This window comes from Hirundo rustica, chromosome 27 (genome assembly GCF_015227805.2).
Source record: "Hirundo rustica isolate bHirRus1 chromosome 27, bHirRus1.pri.v3, whole genome shotgun sequence".
In the NCBI taxonomy this organism is placed as follows: domain Eukaryota; kingdom Metazoa; phylum Chordata; class Aves; order Passeriformes; family Hirundinidae; genus Hirundo; species Hirundo rustica.
The window spans coordinates 2822951-2838806 of NC_053476.1; the positions used below are offsets into that span (position 1 = coordinate 2822951).

The 15856-nt window shown below is 63.5% G+C and overlaps 1 protein-coding gene across 4 annotated transcripts; it reads left to right on the plus strand.

Moving 5' to 3' along the window:
- Positions 1-561: 561 nt before the first annotated feature.
- LOC120763830 (signal transducer and activator of transcription 5B) lies at positions 562-15723 on the plus strand. 4 transcript variants are annotated; one of them, XM_040087406.2, is made up of 20 exons: positions 7108-7777; positions 8307-8432; positions 10114-10251; positions 10368-10524; positions 10609-10698; positions 10839-11013; positions 11090-11220; positions 11327-11478; positions 11550-11705; positions 11786-11965; positions 12091-12178; positions 12279-12401; positions 12535-12627; positions 12764-12970; positions 13149-13243; positions 13310-13440; positions 14064-14234; positions 14420-14471; positions 14682-14789; positions 14857-15723. In XM_040087406.2, exons 3-20 carry the CDS (start codon positions 10124-10126, stop codon positions 14981-14983), a joined length of 2364 nt encoding a protein of 787 aa, XP_039943340.1. In that variant the 5' UTR covers positions 7108-7777; positions 8307-8432; positions 10114-10123; the 3' UTR covers positions 14984-15723. The 4 variants fall into 4 exon arrangements, with proteins under 4 accessions (XP_039943339.1, XP_039943341.1, XP_039943340.1 ...); XM_058423679.1 differs by having other exon boundaries at positions 7110-7777; positions 14064-14219; XM_040087405.2 differs by lacking the exons at positions 7108-7777; positions 8307-8432 and adding an exon at positions 562-630 and having other exon boundaries at positions 10108-10251.
- Positions 15724-15856: the final 133 nt, after the last annotated feature.

Genomic DNA, 15856 nt, shown 5'->3' on the forward strand with positions numbered 1-15856 from the left:
TTCGGTGGGAACGAGCGCCACGCAGCCACGGCTGCTTCACGCAGAGGGCCCGGTGTCAGCACAAGGCAGCCCTGCAGCCACGTCTGTGGCCACCTGCTACTGATTTGGGCATTTCTGCTCCCAGAACCAAGGCTTTGGGCTTCCCCAGTATTTACTGCCAAATTCTGGTGGTGGTTTGCGTCCTGCCAGAGCTGCTGGAGTTGAAGCCTGAAGCTGTTTTGGATTCTGCCAGTACCTGGTGCTAGTGCCACTTATGACACCCTGTGCCATTACCTCGTGCCGGTGCTGGTACCGGTAGCGTCAACCTGCGCTGGTGCCCAGTACCGTCACCCAGTGCCGCTGCTCGATGCCATTACCCCGTGCCCGGTACCGGCACTGATACCCGGTGCCCGATGCCCAGCGCCGTCACTCAGTGCCGTTACCTGCTGCTGTTGCCCGGTGACCGGTCCCGCTCCCGTTACCCGGTGCCGTTCCCGGTGCTGGCGGGGGCGGGCGGGGGCGGGGCCGTGGGGAGGCGGGGCCGCACGGGCCGGGCCGGGGCGCGGCGGGGGCAGAGCGGCGGCGGAGCCGAGCGTCGGGAGCCGCCGGGAGCCGCCGGGAGCCGCGGGAGCAGCGGAGCCGCCGCCGCGGGCCGCAGGTGGGGGCGAGCGCGGGGCCGCCATCGCCGCCGGGACCGGATCGGACCGGACCGAGCGGGACCGGATCCTGTCCGCTTTCCGCAGCAGGGCCGGGCGGGTCCGCCGGGACCGGGGCTCGGTCCGGTCCGGTCCGGTCCGCGCTGTGGGTGTTTGTTTCGTAACCCCGGGCGGGTGCAGCTGGGCCGGGCGCGGGGCTCGGCGGGGCCCCGGCTGGGCCCGCGGGTTCCTGGGCGGGCGGAGGCGATGAGTAGGGCCGCTCCGAGGGGGCGGCGGGTACGTCCCGGGCCCGTCCCGGTGCCGCGGCGCATCCCGGGCCGGGGGCGCCCCTCGCCCGGCGGAGCGGGGCCGGTTTTCGCACGCGGGCCCCGCCGGAGCGGAGGGCGGCTCCGAGTCCCGGTCCCGGGCCGAGGGGAGGATCCGGGACAAGGCGAGGAGTCCCGTGCAGTGACGCGGGGGTCCCGCCGCAGGCAGCACACCGGACCGGGATGGCGGGGGTGCGAGCCCCGCTGCTGTCGGTGGGACACGCGGCTCCGCGCCGCTCGTTCCGGGGATCGTTCCCCGGCGGGAGCGGCGACACCACGGGGACCGCAGTGCTCGGTGGCCTTTCACCCAGCTCGGGCGCGGCCGGTGACTGGGAGCCCACGGGTACCGCGGCCACCTGTCCAGCGGGTTACGGAGCTGTCAGGGCTCCGTGCCCGGCCAGCCCCGGGATCGTGCCAGGCCGGCCCCGGGCAGCTCCTGCCGAGCGGCTCCGGGGCTCCAGTGCTCAGCTCGCACCGGCGCTGCCGAGCGGGCCCTGGGCTGCGGTGGCACCACCGGTGGGCCGGGGTTGTTGTCTCGTTCGCCGTGCTGGGCACGCCGTGGCACAGGGCCGGGCACCCGCAGCAGTTTGATGACGGTGTCTGGGGCGCGTTGCGGAGGGGGGCCAGGGCTGGGCTCCGGGTAGCTCTGCGTGGTTTGCCCATAGCAGGGGCATGGCACACGATGTCCCTGTGGTGCGGGGCTCTTGATTAGAGCAGGACATTCCTGGTTGTCGGCTGGCTGCCTGCGGCCAGCCCTCATCCCTGCAGGGCTCCTGCCTGTGCCCAGAGCGGTGTGAGCCCCGGCAGCGGCATGCGAGGGGGAGGCACAATGCGTTGTGCAGGCACAATGAGCTGCTCCGCACAGCCTGACCACTGCCGTGGGCACCGGGAAGGAGCTCGCCCCTCTGGGGTCCTGACTCATGGCCCAAGTCCTTGTGCTACTGAAGCTATAAAGACTGCAACCTGACCTGATGTGGTTCCAAGGTGCTGGAAGTGAGGATGGAGACTATATCTCTGGGTTTTATAACTGTTCTTGCGGAGCTGCTCATCCCTGTGGCTGGAGAGGGCTGGGCTGTGCCCTGCTGTGCTGTGGGTGCAGCATGACGAGGAGGAGGAGGAGCTCTGGTGTGGGCTGAGAGGTGCCAACAGCCTGTGTGCAGGGACACAGGAGAGCTGGGCTGGGAGCAGGGCGTGACGGGTGGCTGTCACCCACTCTGTGTTTTGTGGCACTTTGACAGTGCCCTGCTTTGGCCCTGTTGGGCCTCAACAGTTGTCACTAAAGCCACCCCACTGGGTCTGCTGCACCTGCCTTGTGCCAATGCGTTGGGGCAGGATTAGGGATGCTCTCACTGTAAAGAGAGCTGGAGTTGGGGATGCTTAGCACAGGGCACACAGAGCCTCTGGAGGGACCTTCCCCTCTCGCTGCAGGGGAAGTGCTGACTCCAAAGTGACTGTGAAGGCTTTGCCATGGGGTTTCCCAGCTCTCTCTCGAGTGATAGCAAAACTCAGATACCCTGCTTGCAAAAAATCCCTGCTCCCTGCACTCTGTGTCGTGGGTGGCGAGTGGTGACTGTGTTGAGCCACGTACAGTGAAGCGGCCCCATCAGCTGGGAAATTACTTTCTAGTTTGCAAGGAATGACTGTAAGCTGGGCTGGGCTTGACAGGGCTTCACGGCAGCCCTGGGGAGCGGTGGGAGCCCAGGCAGAGTGGGATGGCAGGTGGGGTGAATGGGACCTCCCTGCCATCAGCATCCCCTGGGCCCCTCTGCCTGCCCAGCTGCGGTGATTCCCGGTGCCCCACGCTTTGTGAGTGCTGCCCTTGAAGGAGCCACTGCGAGGAAGCCAGGGCTTGACGAGGGTTAGGATTAGGGTTAGGGTTAGGATCCCCACCTTGCCAGGATGGGTCTGGACTTGGCTCTGTGGCCATGCAGGCAGCTCCAGCCTGGGAGGCTGTGCTGGCTCCGGGGCTCCGGCACGCTCCAGGAGAAGTAGCCTCGACAGCTGTAATGTTTCTGTGGCATGCCTTTCCTTTCATGGGGTGTCTATTTTGCAACCCCCAAGTGTTTTGATCCCGGGAGGAAGGGGGCGGGGGTGTTTACCCTGGCACCGCATGGCTGGTGCAGGGTTCCAAGTGGCGCTGGGCATGCCTGAATTTCACATGCAGCAACAGTTCTAGCAACATCTGCTGGCTGATAAAAGGTAGGCTGCTGCACGCCGCTGCTCCCGCCGCGTTGGGAAACGTCGAGGGGGAGGCACACTGTGAACACGGCTTCCTGGCTGATAGGGCTGAGCTGACTTGCTGATAAAGCAGAATCCACCCATCTGGCTGCACCAGAGGGGCCAGAAACACCCGCTCCTCACAGGCCCAGTGCTTCCCTGAGTGCTGGGTCCTGCTTCCCACTGTATCAGGAACGATGTGCCGCCGGGCTGGGACAGCCGCAGCAGCATAGCTGAAGCACAGCACAGTCACGACCCATTCCTGGTTCAAACAGTCACTGGTGAGTTTTGCAATCTCCACTTTCAGCGTAACTTCGTGTTATGAGCTGGTTTATAGCACAGCTATGCTGGGGAGAGAACTGGGGAAAAGGCTGGTGCTGGAGAGTCACTGCCTCAAAGAGCCAGAGCAGTGTCAATCCAGCCCTGCCCACCAAGTGCTGGGTGCTCATTCTGTCTGGCCTCTCATCCCTATCATTCAATGGCCCTGCAAAGCCTTTAGCAGAGGAAGAGGCTACTCTTGCTGGCAGTTCTGAGCCCTTGCACCAGCTGGAACCTCTGTAAAATGATCTTTGTCCTCTCTGGTGTGAATACCCGACCCTGCTGCTGCTGGGCTCTGGGCCCAGGGGTGCAGCTTCTCTGGCCCTGCTTGTGGAGATGCTGTGGTGAGGTTTATGGTGCAGCTCGGGGCAGGGGCTTTGCTGCTGCTTCAGGGGCTGCAAATCCCATCCCAGGGCCAGTAAAGCCAAAATCCACCTGGAACATGTTTGTGTGTGTGTATATGCATGCTATGCTTCACCCCTCTCTGAGTTTGAGAATTTGATTGCACAAACCACTGGTGTTTTGGTTGGTTTATTCTCTATCTGACTAGTTCCCCACCTCCTGCCAGCATCCCTGGCTGTCTGTATATCCCCTCTTCCAAAGGCAAGGCTTTACCCCTCTCCATCCTGCTCCTCTGTGTGCAGAGCTGCTGGGGATGAACTCTGGGAGTGAGCTGGGGCTATGCAGGAGCTGCTCTGGTGTCCCTCTGGCTCTCCCTGCTCACCAGACATCCCAAAGCCTGTGCCGTGCCATCTGGGCTGGCCCTGCAGGACAGCCATGCCAGGGGTGGGGAGGCTCCTGCACCCTGTCCCAGCCCCGAGGAGAGCTGGAGCGTGGCATCAGTCTGAGGGGATGGATGGAGCCAGAGCGGTTCCATTGGTGCCTGTGCTGCCCACATCTTCCCCAGCCCACCTGGGTCCTGCCCAGCAAATCCAGTCTGGCTGTGGCAGGATTAGTGCCATTGTGTGCGCTCACTGGAGCGTGGCAGAGAAAATGAAATTGTGTCTCCAGACCCCAATCGGGACTAATTCGATGCTGAAATGAGCTTAATCCTCAGGTCCTTCGCCCAGCCTGTCCCTCCTGGGCTGGCGCAGGTCTGAGCAGGGATTAGCAGCGAGCTAGGAGCTGGGATGGATTTGGCCTCGGTGTAGGAGGCTGGCACAGAAACTGTGGGACCCCAGGGCTGCCCCTGTGGAGTTACAGGGACATGGTGTTGGTCACTATTAGCATGGAGGGAAAATCCCTTCCTTGAGTGTCCTGGCACAGGGTAGGGGCACATCCCTGCCCGGGCAAGGGCAAGTCTGCCCAAGCTGGGATGCTGCAAGTGGTCAGTGGCTTTGTGCCTGCCCTGGGATTCCCCCACCAAGCCAGGGGAATCTCCAGAACCCTGAGCTGGCAACTCCCTGCTGTGCCAGCCCCAAAGCTAGTTAATTCAGCTGCTTGGCCCCAGGGGGCCAGGAGTAATTAAAGCTCTGCCCAGCCTCTCTAATCCTGTCTGGGGGTTTATGGTGGGGGCAGCAGCAGTGCTGGCAGGGACTGGGCTCCCCATGGCAGATGTCCTGCAGGAGCCACACTGGATTCGTGCCCATGGGGCCAGTTGGGCGCTGGGCTCTGCTGATGTGTCTGCACCTTGTGTCCTGCCCAACAGTGCTGGTCCTGCCACATGTTCAGTGTCTGAAGGAATCCCACTGGTGCCAGGGCCAGTGCCACTATCTGCCTGTGGCTGCCCCAGAGCGGCTCTTGGTGCACTGAGGTTTTCTTGAGGTTCTGGCCATTGGATTCAAGGGATTTTGCTGGGTATTTTGGTGGTTTTGGTTTGACGCAGGTTTCTGGGCCTCTCTGATTGGAAGAAATCTGAAGTGAGGAGGAAAACCTTTCCCAAGGGTGGTAAGTGTGCTGGCAGGCAGAGAGCCTGGCCCGTGGTGTGAGATGAGCTATCGGCAGCCCCCAGCACTGATGCCCCTGGCACCAGTCCCCAGCTGGGGCATCTCTGCCTGTGTGGGGCTGATGTCCGCTCTGGGCAGCGCCAGGTCATGCATGCGGTTTCCTTGTTCCTGTAACGGTGTGAATTCTCTGCTTTTGGCTCCCAGAGCTGCTGGGACGCCTGAACAGTCCTGATGCTACTCGTTGCAGCTGTGGGGCCTGTCGCCTCTCCTCTCGGGGGGCACGTTGGATTACCAGAGCCAGCCATGCCTCTTTCATGAGTGTCATGGTACCCGGCCCCAGATGTTTCCAGCGTGGGCTGAGTGGTTCGGCTGCCTCCTCCCCGATGCCACCGGGGCGAAGCCATCAGTTGCTGCCACTTTCTGTGGGAGACAAACAAACCCCATCAAAGCACTGAGCTTCTAGAAGGAGCTCGCTCCCATGCCGGTGGGCGCTGCCGCCTCCCAGCCGGAGCTGGAAACCACAGGCCGGTGTAAAACACGCGAGCAGCCCTCTGCCCTCTGTGCCGGCACCACAGCTCTGAGCGGGGCTGGGGGCTGCTCACCAGCACCCGGCTGTTCCCGCTGCTGCTCCGGGGCCGTGTGCTGGGGACTGTGAGCGAAGCTGGGGGTGCAGGTGAGCGGGTCCAGTCTCTCCCCATGCCGAACTCCTGCGTGGGTCTCTAGGGTCCCACGCCAGGCTCTCAGCCACCCACGGGGGCTCAGTGCCACTGACCTGCTGAGGACAGAGACTGTGCCTGCTCTGGCACCGGAGAGGTGTGAGAGGCCGAGGGGGAGACCGTGCGGGCCCCGCAGGCAGCCGTGGCTGCCAGCAGTCGGGGGCAGGCTGTCCCGCGCAGGCAGCTGACATTTTGGAAGGAAATAGCTGCTCTCTGCTCCTTCCTGTAGTGCGCAGCCAGCGAAACGGCCGCCCGGGAGCCCGGCTGTGCCGGCTGCGCCCGCCCAGAGCCGTAGCCGGGCTGTCCCGGGGCCGGACGCCAGAGCAGAGCGGGGCCTGAGCGCGGTGAGTGCGGCTGCAGGACGGGACGCTCCGCACCAGGCTGCGGCGGGGCCCTGGGGTGCGCTGGTTGCGGGCAGCGGGCCGCCGTGGGCGGAGGGGCGGCTGGATGTGTCGGGGTAACCGGAGCCCCTGGCTGTGCCCGGCGGCCGCTCCCGCCCGTCACCTCCGCTGTGCCCGGGGCCCCTCTGGGGGCCGGATCTCGCCCCGGAGGGATCTCGTTTGAGACCGCCCGCCTTGCAGGGCTGCAGGACACCTTCCCACCGGGCCTGCCGGGGCAGGGGCGGCGCCGGCTGGGGCAGCACCGGAGCCCCTGGGCGGCACCACGGTAGAGTCCGGCCCTGCGGCCACCAGCGAGGCCGGCTCTGACCTGGAAGCGATCGCGGGTTCCCGGAGGTGCCGAGAAACCACGTGTCCGTGTTTACTGCGGCGGGAGGCGCAGCGGGCGCAGGGCCGCTGCCGCCGGAGCCCAGCGCCCGGCACGACAGCGCTCCGGAGACCGCCGGGCTGGGAGAGCAGCAGGGCAGTGCGGGAGCCGCCGCGGCGGAGGGGCTGCGTGGGTGGGAGGGAGCGGGGCGGGGGGTTACAGCCAGAGCCCTTTGCTGTGGTCCCTGCCTGGCCCTTGGTCCGTGCCTGGCCCTTCACGGCACGGGTCTGGGCAAGAGGCTGCTGCGAGGGGCTGTGCCAGCACTATGACAGGGGTGTCCTGCTCACGAGGAGGTTTTCGGGCTGGCTCTGTGCGGGGAGAGTCCCGCTGCGGACTGCAGAGAACATCCCCGTGCAGAGCGTGCTCCGGCCCCGGGGTAGGTGCTGTCTGTGTTTGGGTATTGCCGTGCCCATGGCACGTGGGAAGCCGCTACTGCCAGCCTCACTCTGTGAGGCATTTCCCTCCTTTTGTCTGCCCACGGATGTGCTCTGGCTCTCTTGCAGCTTGGGATTTGCTGGTGCCTATTGTCGCTGTGCCTGAGACCCTTCCGCAGTGTGGTCACGTCAGCCCCCCGGTTGCCCCCAGCCCCAGCAGAGCTGCCACCTTCCCCATCTTCCCCTCTCCTCGCTGCTGCCTCTGGCCTCCTGAGTGCCCTTTTTGAGTGGGTTTCTCCTGTTTTGCATTGGGTTTGGCAGTGCTTCCCCATCAGCGGTGGGGCAGTGAGGCTGTAAGAGGCCGAAATGATGACCACCGGCATCTCCCTCTCTCTGCTCGGTCCCTGTGGCGCTGGGTCCCTCCCCACAGCTCTGAGCTCCGTGTCCTCAGCAGTGGTCCTTCCCCGGGGAGCTGGGCAATACCCACTTCACAGCCACTAAGTCTCCGGTGAGCGCGTCGCTGTGGTCGAGTGCTGCTGGTTAACCGAGCTGCAGTGACGGGTGGGTTCCAGCTCGCTGCCGACGAGTAAATGCAAAGTAGCCTAAACCACTACAATTATCTGCCTCTTGCAGTTGTTGGAGTGCACGTGGGGCCGGTGGCTGCCCTGCGTGGCTGACCCATGGCAGTGCTGGAGGCTGCAGTGGCCCTGGTGGGCTGGAGGTGGCACTGGGGTGGGCGAATGTCCCTGCACGTGGGGGTGAATCCATCCCTGGCCTCCCATCCCTCAGGCAGCTGGTGGTGCCAGGGAGAAGTGTGATGCTTAAAGTGATGTTAGGAGTGGTCCAAGCTGGGCAGTGGCTGCCAGCAGCAGCCAGATGCAGGAGGCTGGGCTGCCTGGAAAGGATGGCAGTGGCAGCTCCGGCTGCACGGTGGGACCATGGTGCTGCAGCTTGTGCTGAAACAGAGTTGCTGTTCCAGACCTGCTGAGTGTCAGGGCCAAAAGTCTGCCCGTGGCAGGGGGCACTGGTTGCTTGTGCTGGGGTGGTCAGGGTACCCTGCAGCCCACAGGGAGTTTTGATTTGTCCACAGGTGAGACACAGAGACAAAAATGAGACAAATTTCCTCCAGGAGAAATCGCGTGTCCTGCTGCATTGACAGTGTCTGTGGAGGTTGTGCTCAAGCCTGGTGCAAATGGTGTTTTGGGGCACACACCAGGTGAGCTGTGCCACCATTAGCCACTGCATGGCCCCTTGTAGAGGCAGATGTAATGCTGCTGCTCCCAGGCAGGCACTGGCCAAATGCAGAGCCTGCCAGCTCACCACAGAGCAGCCAGAGACTCGTTGCTTAACAACATGCTGGAGTGGAGTAGGAAATGTTTTGTCACCGTGAGATGGGAAGAGATCACCATTTTATCAACAGGCAGGGCAGTGTCTGTTTGCTCTGCGTCCATGCAGATGTCCCCACAGTACTGGGGACTTCGGTCACTTTGTGGTGCGGTGGCACTGGCATGGCCGTTCTCGGCTCTGCCCCTTATCAAGCGTCCGCAGTTTCCAACAGCAGCACGTCCCGCTGTCGGCCATCCCACCTTCCCTTTCCTCCTCGCCAGCGTTCTTCTGCCTCCTCAGGCCCCTCCTTGCCAGCAGCATTTCCAGCTTGGTGATTTCTGTGAATGTGGAAACGTTCCTCCCTTTTTATAGGGGAAAAATTCATTTTTAGCCAACTCTGGGTTATTGTTCCTCTTCCTGCTCAGGGGCGGGTGTGCCTGGCTCGGGGGCTCCAGCTGTGCCTGCTCTGCTTGGACCCGCTGCCACTGTCCCCCAGCGTGTGCCCCTGACCATATGACAGCGCCAGCTCTTTTGGAGCCCTGTGGGCCACTGGTTATTTCTGAGGCCGAACAAAATGCTTTGGGGAGAGAGGGAAGCACAGCCTCCACTGACTCAATCCGTCTGCTTGTCACCACCCAGTGCAGTGATCAGGTCCTGGCCTGGTCACCCGGCCTTGGGACATGTCCCAAGGCTTTGCACCCCTGCCTGGCCCCTCTGTGTGTTGCCAAAGCCCAGGTGGTTTGTGTGTGAGTGTGTCTAAATGCTGTTTACTGCTGCCTCCTCACTGGAGAGTGAGCCCTCACCTTGAGCCCCCCAGGCCCTCCTGTGTCACCCACCATCATATCACCCTCTCACACTCAACTGCAGGTTGTTTCTCCAGCCCCCTCGAGCCCCTGGTGACCCAGGGGACACACTGGATTTTAGTAGAGGTGCTGTCGCCACCATCTTATCCCTGCCTGCCCCCGGGGGAGCCAAGGCTGTGTGATGGCTGGAATCCCTGCGTGGAGCCAGAGCCGCCCCAAAAAACTGCTTTGTGGGGAAGGTCCATGCATCTCCACCAGGCCATGGGGCACACAGTGACCCTGGCGCTGGGAGCTCGTCAGGGACTGCGGTGCCACGTGGGCTCTTGGGGCTGGGGCTGCTCCTGCCTGCTGGCGCTGCCAGGGTGTGGGCAGGAGCGGGGTGAGCGCAGGGGGGGGCCTCCTCTCTGCGTCACCCTGGATTTCTGGCCAGCCCTTCCTCCCCCTGGCCTGTTTCCTCATTCGCGTGGCCAGCGATGGCTGCGATCCCGTGGCGCAGCGAGGGGAAATGAGAACCATGTGGAGAGGCCATGCAGAGGCACGTCCCCGGCCCTGGGCACCCCCAGGGCTGTTCCTAGAAAAGAGGGGGGTGACTCAGAGGCAGGGTCCTCTGCCCCCGCATGTCCTTTCTTTCAGTAGCTGGAGACAGCGCTGGCAGCACCAGGGGCTCCGGACGCTCGTGCAGAGGGTGTGGGGACAGCCAGGCGCAGACCCCCGGCAGCACAGCGCCTGCCTGTCTCCGCTGGCGCCCTTACAGCGCATCTCCCGCAGGTGCTGAACCATGGCGGTGTGGATCCAGGCCCAGCAGCTCCAGGGCGAAGCCCTGCGGCAGATGCAGGCGCTCTATGGGCAGCACTTCCCCATCGAGGTGCGGCACTACCTGTCGCAGTGGATCGAGAGCCAGGCCTGGTAGGTCAGGGGGGTCCCGTTCCCGGGGGTGCTGGGCTTGGCAGCGGCTGTCCCGGGGTACAGGTGGGTGCTCCCCACCACCGGGCTGCCCTGACACCGCTCTGCTCCGCACGCAGGGACTCCATCGACCTCGACAACCCCCAGGAGAATGTGAAGGCGACGCAGCTTCTGGAGGGGCTGATCCAGGAGCTGCAGAAGAAGGCGGACCACCAAGTGGGTGAGGACGGCTTCCTGCTGAAGATCAAGCTGGGGCACTACGCCACGCAGCTGCAGGCGAGTGTGGGGGGCTGTGGGCGGGGGTGCGAGGCCAGGGGGGTCCCTGCCCAGTGCCTGGCTCAGGCAGTGCTCTCCCCACAGAACACGTATGACCGGTGCCCCATGGAGCTGGTGCGCTGCATCCGGCACATCCTCTACCACGAGCAGCGGCTGGTGCGGGAGGCGAACAACGTGAGTGCGGGCTGGGAGCGGGGAGGGAGAGGGCTCCACAGGGCTGGGGGGATGCTCAGGGGCTCTTCTCCATGATGCTGGGAGCAGCCTCGAGGTGGGAAATGGGGAGGGTCCCCTCACTGTGCCTGTGCCCCGTGCAGAGCCCTTCCCCGTCCGGCTCCCTGGTGGATGCCATGTCCCAGAAGCACCTGCAGATTAACCAGACCTTCGAGGAGCTGCGGCTCATCACGCAGGACTCGGAGAACGAGCTCAAAAAGCTGCAGCAGACACAGGAATACTTCATCATCCAGTACCAGGAGAACTTGCGACTCCAAGGTGGGTGGGGGGCCGAGGGGCAATGGGTCTGGGGTCCTTGGCAGGGCCAGCCCTAACACCATGCCCTGTCCCCCAGCCCAGTTCTCCCAGCTCTCCCAGCTGGGCCCTCAGGAGCGCATGTCACGGGAGACGACGCTGCAGCAGAAAAAGGCATCGCTGGAGGCCTGGCTGCACCGTGAGGCCCAGACACTACAGCAGTACCGCGTGGTGAGCGATGCTGCCTGGTTCCCTGTGATGCTGTCCTCTGCTGCCCGTGATGCCGTCCCCATGACGCACAACATCCCTGCACCCCTTATGTTGTCCCATCTTGCAGGACCTGGCTGAGAAGCACCAGAAGACGCTGCAGCTGCTGCGCAAGCAGCAAACAACCATCCTGGACGATGAGCTGATCCAGTGGAAGCGTCGGCAGCAGCTGGCGGGGAACGGGGGCCCGCCCGAAGGCACCTTGGACGTGCTGCAGACCTGGTGAGTGCCTGGTGGGGTGGGATGGGACGGGGTGCTGAGCCCCAGTGCGTGCTGAGCCCTGCGCTCCCCAGGTGTGAGAAGCTGGCAGAGATCATCTGGCAGAACCGGCAGCAGATCCGCCGTGCCGAGCACCTGTGCCAGCAGCTGCCGATCCCAGGCCCGGTGGAGGAGATGCTGTCAGAGCTGAACGGCACCATCACTGACATCATCTCTGCCCTGGTCACCAGGTACAGGTTGGGCCCAGCTGGGTGGGGGGCCGGGTTGGCCCTGCCCCCTTCCCAGCCCCCTGATCCCCCTGCCCCCCCAGCACCTTCATCATCGAGAAGCAGCCTCCCCAAGTGCTGAAGACACAGACCAAGTTTGCAGCCACCGTGCGGCTCCTGGTGGGGGGGAAGCTGAATGTGCACATGAACCCTCCCCAAGTGAAGGCCACCATCATCAGCGAGCAGCAAGCCAAGGCCCTGCTGAAGAATGAGAGCACCCGCAAGTAATGCCGGGGGCTGGGAGTGTGTGGCCAAGGCGGTGGGGAGCAGGGTGTGGTGGGGGAACAAAGGCTGCACTTTGCCGGATCCCAGTCCTGGTGGTCCCCTGACTCCGGCATTCCCACGGCAGTGAGAGCAGCGGAGAGATCCTCAACAACTGCTGCGTGATGGAATATCACCAGGCCACTGGGACACTCAGCGCCCACTTCCGCAACATGGTGAGTGCCCCTGGTTCCTCGTCCTGTCTCCTTGTGTCCCTCTGTGTTCACCCCGGTGTCCCCGTCTATTCCTCCATGCTCATTCCTCGTGTCCCTACAGTCCCTGAAGCGGATCAAGCGCTCGGATCGCCGCGGGGCTGAGTCAGTGACAGAGGAGAAATTCACCATCCTCTTTGAGTCGCAGTTCAGTGTGGGTGGGAATGAGCTGGTGTTCCAGGTGAAGGTAAAGCCACTCTGTCCCTTCCGCATGGGCACTGTGCCCACAGGAGTGGGGCTGGGCTGGGGCTATGTGGGTGCCTGTGGGTGATGCTCCCTTGGTGCCCCACAGCCCATTCCGGTCTCCTTCCTCTCGGCAGACGCTGTCCCTGCCTGTGGTGGTGATTGTGCATGGGAGCCAGGACAACAATGCCACGGCCACCGTGCTTTGGGACAATGCCTTCGCTGAGCCCGTGAGTGCCGGTGCCACGGGGGCCAGGACAGACCCCATGTGCCCTGAGCAGCTGCGGGAATAGGGCACAGCCTCCTGGTGGGACGTTCCTGGAGGCATCAGGCGGAGCTGGTGCTGACCGTGCTCTCTGCCCCCAGGGCCGTGTGCCCTTCGCTGTGCCCGACAAGGTGCAGTGGCCGCAGCTCTGCGAGGCGCTCAACATGAAGTTCAAGGCGGAGGTGCAGAGCAGCCGCGGGCTGACCAAGGAGAACCTGGTGTTCCTGGCACAGAAGCTCTTCAACAGCACCAGCTCCCACCTGGAAGACTACAGCAGCACCACAGTGTCCTGGTCCCAGTTCAACCGGGTAAGTGGCCTGGGCTTTGTCCAGAGCCCCCCCCGGTGCTCGTGCTTGTGGGGCTGGATGGGGCGTACCCACCTGGGGGTCCCTGAGTCTCTGCTGCTGCACCCAGTGTCTGTGCTGTGTAACAGAGGCTCAGAGGCTGGTAACAGGAGCGCTCGTTACCATCTGGGGATTTCAACAGGAAAACCTGCCTGGGAGGAATTACACCTTCTGGCAGTGGTTTGATGGGGTCATGGAGGTGCTGAAGAAGCATTTGAAGCCGCACTGGAATGACGGGTAAGAGCCGCCCTGCCCTGTGCTGCCTGGCCCGAGCCCCAAGCCCTGACGCCCTACTCTGCCTAGGGCCATCCTGGGCTTCGTCAACAAGCAGCAGGCGCACGACCTGCTCATCAACAAGCCCGACGGGACCTTCCTTCTGCGCTTCAGCGACTCGGAGATCGGTGGCATCACCATTGCCTGGAAGTTCGACTCCTGTGAGTGTGTGCCTGGTGCTGGCTTCCCTGGACCGAGTATCCCTGGCCCAGCCAGGCCATCTCATGCCCATGGGGTACTGGCACTGCCACAGCAGGCGCGCTGGAGCCGTCCTCAGGAATCACAGAATGCCTCGGCTGTGCCATGGGGAGCGGCGCTGTCCTCGCTCACTGCAGCAGTGGCTGTGTCAGGCCTGAATGCCGGCAGCACGGGGGAGGAGGGACGAGGCTGAACCCTGCAACCCAGCCCTGGGGACTGATGTGGACTGTAGGAAATCCAGTCACTTGGTGGTGCTCCCCCGTGCAGGGGTTGTCAGGGGTGTTGCCATTCACAGGAGTGCCCTTTGGAGGGTCACATGGCTGAGAAGCACCACAGAGCCCCATGGTTGGGGAACCACCCCCCCACGTGTCAGGATGAGGGCAGACCTGCCTTGACTTCGCTGTGCCTCCTACCTTAGCCCATTTTCTGGCAACCTGTGCTTTATCCTCAGCTGTTAATGTGGGAGGGATGCAGTGTGGGACGTGCTGTTTGCTGCTTGATGTGACCTTACAGCCCATGGCCAGAGCATGGCCAGGAGCTGCTGCAGACTCTGGGAGTCACCATGATCCTCATGCTTGTCTTGCAGCTGAGAGGATGTTCTGGAACCTGATGCCTTTCACCACCAGGGACTTCTCCATCCGCTCCTTGGCTGACCGCCTCGGGGATCTCAGTTACCTCATCTATGTGTTCCCCGACCGGCCCAAGGACGAGGTGTTCTCCAAGTACTACACGCCGGTTCTCTGTGAGTCCACGCCAGGTAGCGCTGTCCCTTCACCCCACGCGTGTCCCCTCCTTTGTGCATCAAGCCAGGATGGAGCTGGTGTTCTCCTGCCTCGGGGCCCTACTGGGGTTCTGCATCTGGCCACGTGTGAGCCCCCAGCACTGCCCGGGGTGTGGCATGTGCTGGGGCTTGGGGCCTCAGTGCTGCCTCCTTCTCTCTAGCTAAAGCTGTGGATGGATACGTGAAGCCACAGATCAAGCAAGTGGTGCCAGAGTAAGTGTGACTCCGAAGGCAGATCCTGGGCTGTGGCTGACACGGGTTCCCAGTGTTGAATTGGCTGGGTTGGGCGGTAGCCCAGGGCCCTGAGGAGCTCAGGCTCGCCTCCAGTGGCCACATTGGTGCTGAGCCTTGTGAGACATCTTGGTGACTTGGTGGGGCACCCATCCTGTCCCGTGCCAGTGCTCATGAGACCCATCCCCACAGGTTTGTCAATGCGTCAGGAGATTCTGCCCCTGGAGGGGCCACTTACATGGACCAGGCACCCTCGCCCGCTGTCTGCTCCCAGCCTCATTACAACATGTACACCCAGAAGTAAGTATCGCACCCCTATCCCCGTACTGCTGCGCCTGATCCTCCCCTCACCGCCTGTCTCCCACAGCCCCGACCCAGTGCTGGACCCCGAGGGTGATTTCGACCTGGAAGACACGATGGATGTGGCGAGGCACGTGGAGGAGCTGCTGCGGCGCCCCGTGGACAGTCAGTGGATCCCCCACGCCCAGTCGTGACAGGCAGGCGCCTGGTCCCTTGCCCCTGGCCCCGGCGCTGCGGGGACTGTGCTGTGTTCGTGTCTCTGTGCCAGGGGACAGCGGGTGGGCCCTGCCCCCAGGATTTGCTCTGTGCTGCCCCGAAACACAGGCTGGCGTCCAGCTCTTTGGTGTTTATGCCCTTGTATAAACGGCAGCGGATTTGTCGCATGGTTTTTCCTGTATGTTCCTTTCAAGAGGCCCAGCTTCGGCTTTCCGCTTCTGCCAGCACCGGCCCTGCAGCCCCCCCATCCCCGCGTGGAGCTGCCGGGGCAGGGGGCCGCCAGCCCGGCCTCAGGTTCGCTTTCGCAGTCGTCACTAAGAATGTACATGTCGCCTTCTTGTTCCCCGCGCCGCGGCTCCGTTCCCAGGGGTGCGTGAGGGCAGAGGGCAGAGGAGGGGTTCTGCCGGGGCTCCCCTAGCCCGTGCTGGTGCTCTGCTCCGCAGTGGCAGGGTCCCTGGCTTCATCTTCTCTGTCCCCAAGGATGCAGGAGCCCCTCCGGCTCCCGGCCCCAGTGTCCCCTCTGGAGCCGGTGCAGCATCGAGGGTGGCAGGGTGCGAGGGCACCCAGCGAGGGTGGTGGGGTGGGCAGGGGGTTTGGGGAAGCGGAGCCCTCTGCCCCCTGCCTCTCCCCTCGCCTGGGAGGGAAACTCTGGGGTCCTGGCCATGTTATTTTTCTATCACAGAGTAAATAAAGCACGGAATATTTTTGTAACACAAAAGCTGTGGGTGCCACGTGTGTCTTGGGAACAGAGGCGGGTCCCTTTGGAGGGGAGCTCCTCATCTCGGGTGCAGCAGACGAATGCTGGGGCTGGGCCCGGTGTTGGGGGTTCCTGTCCCCGAGGGCAGGATGGT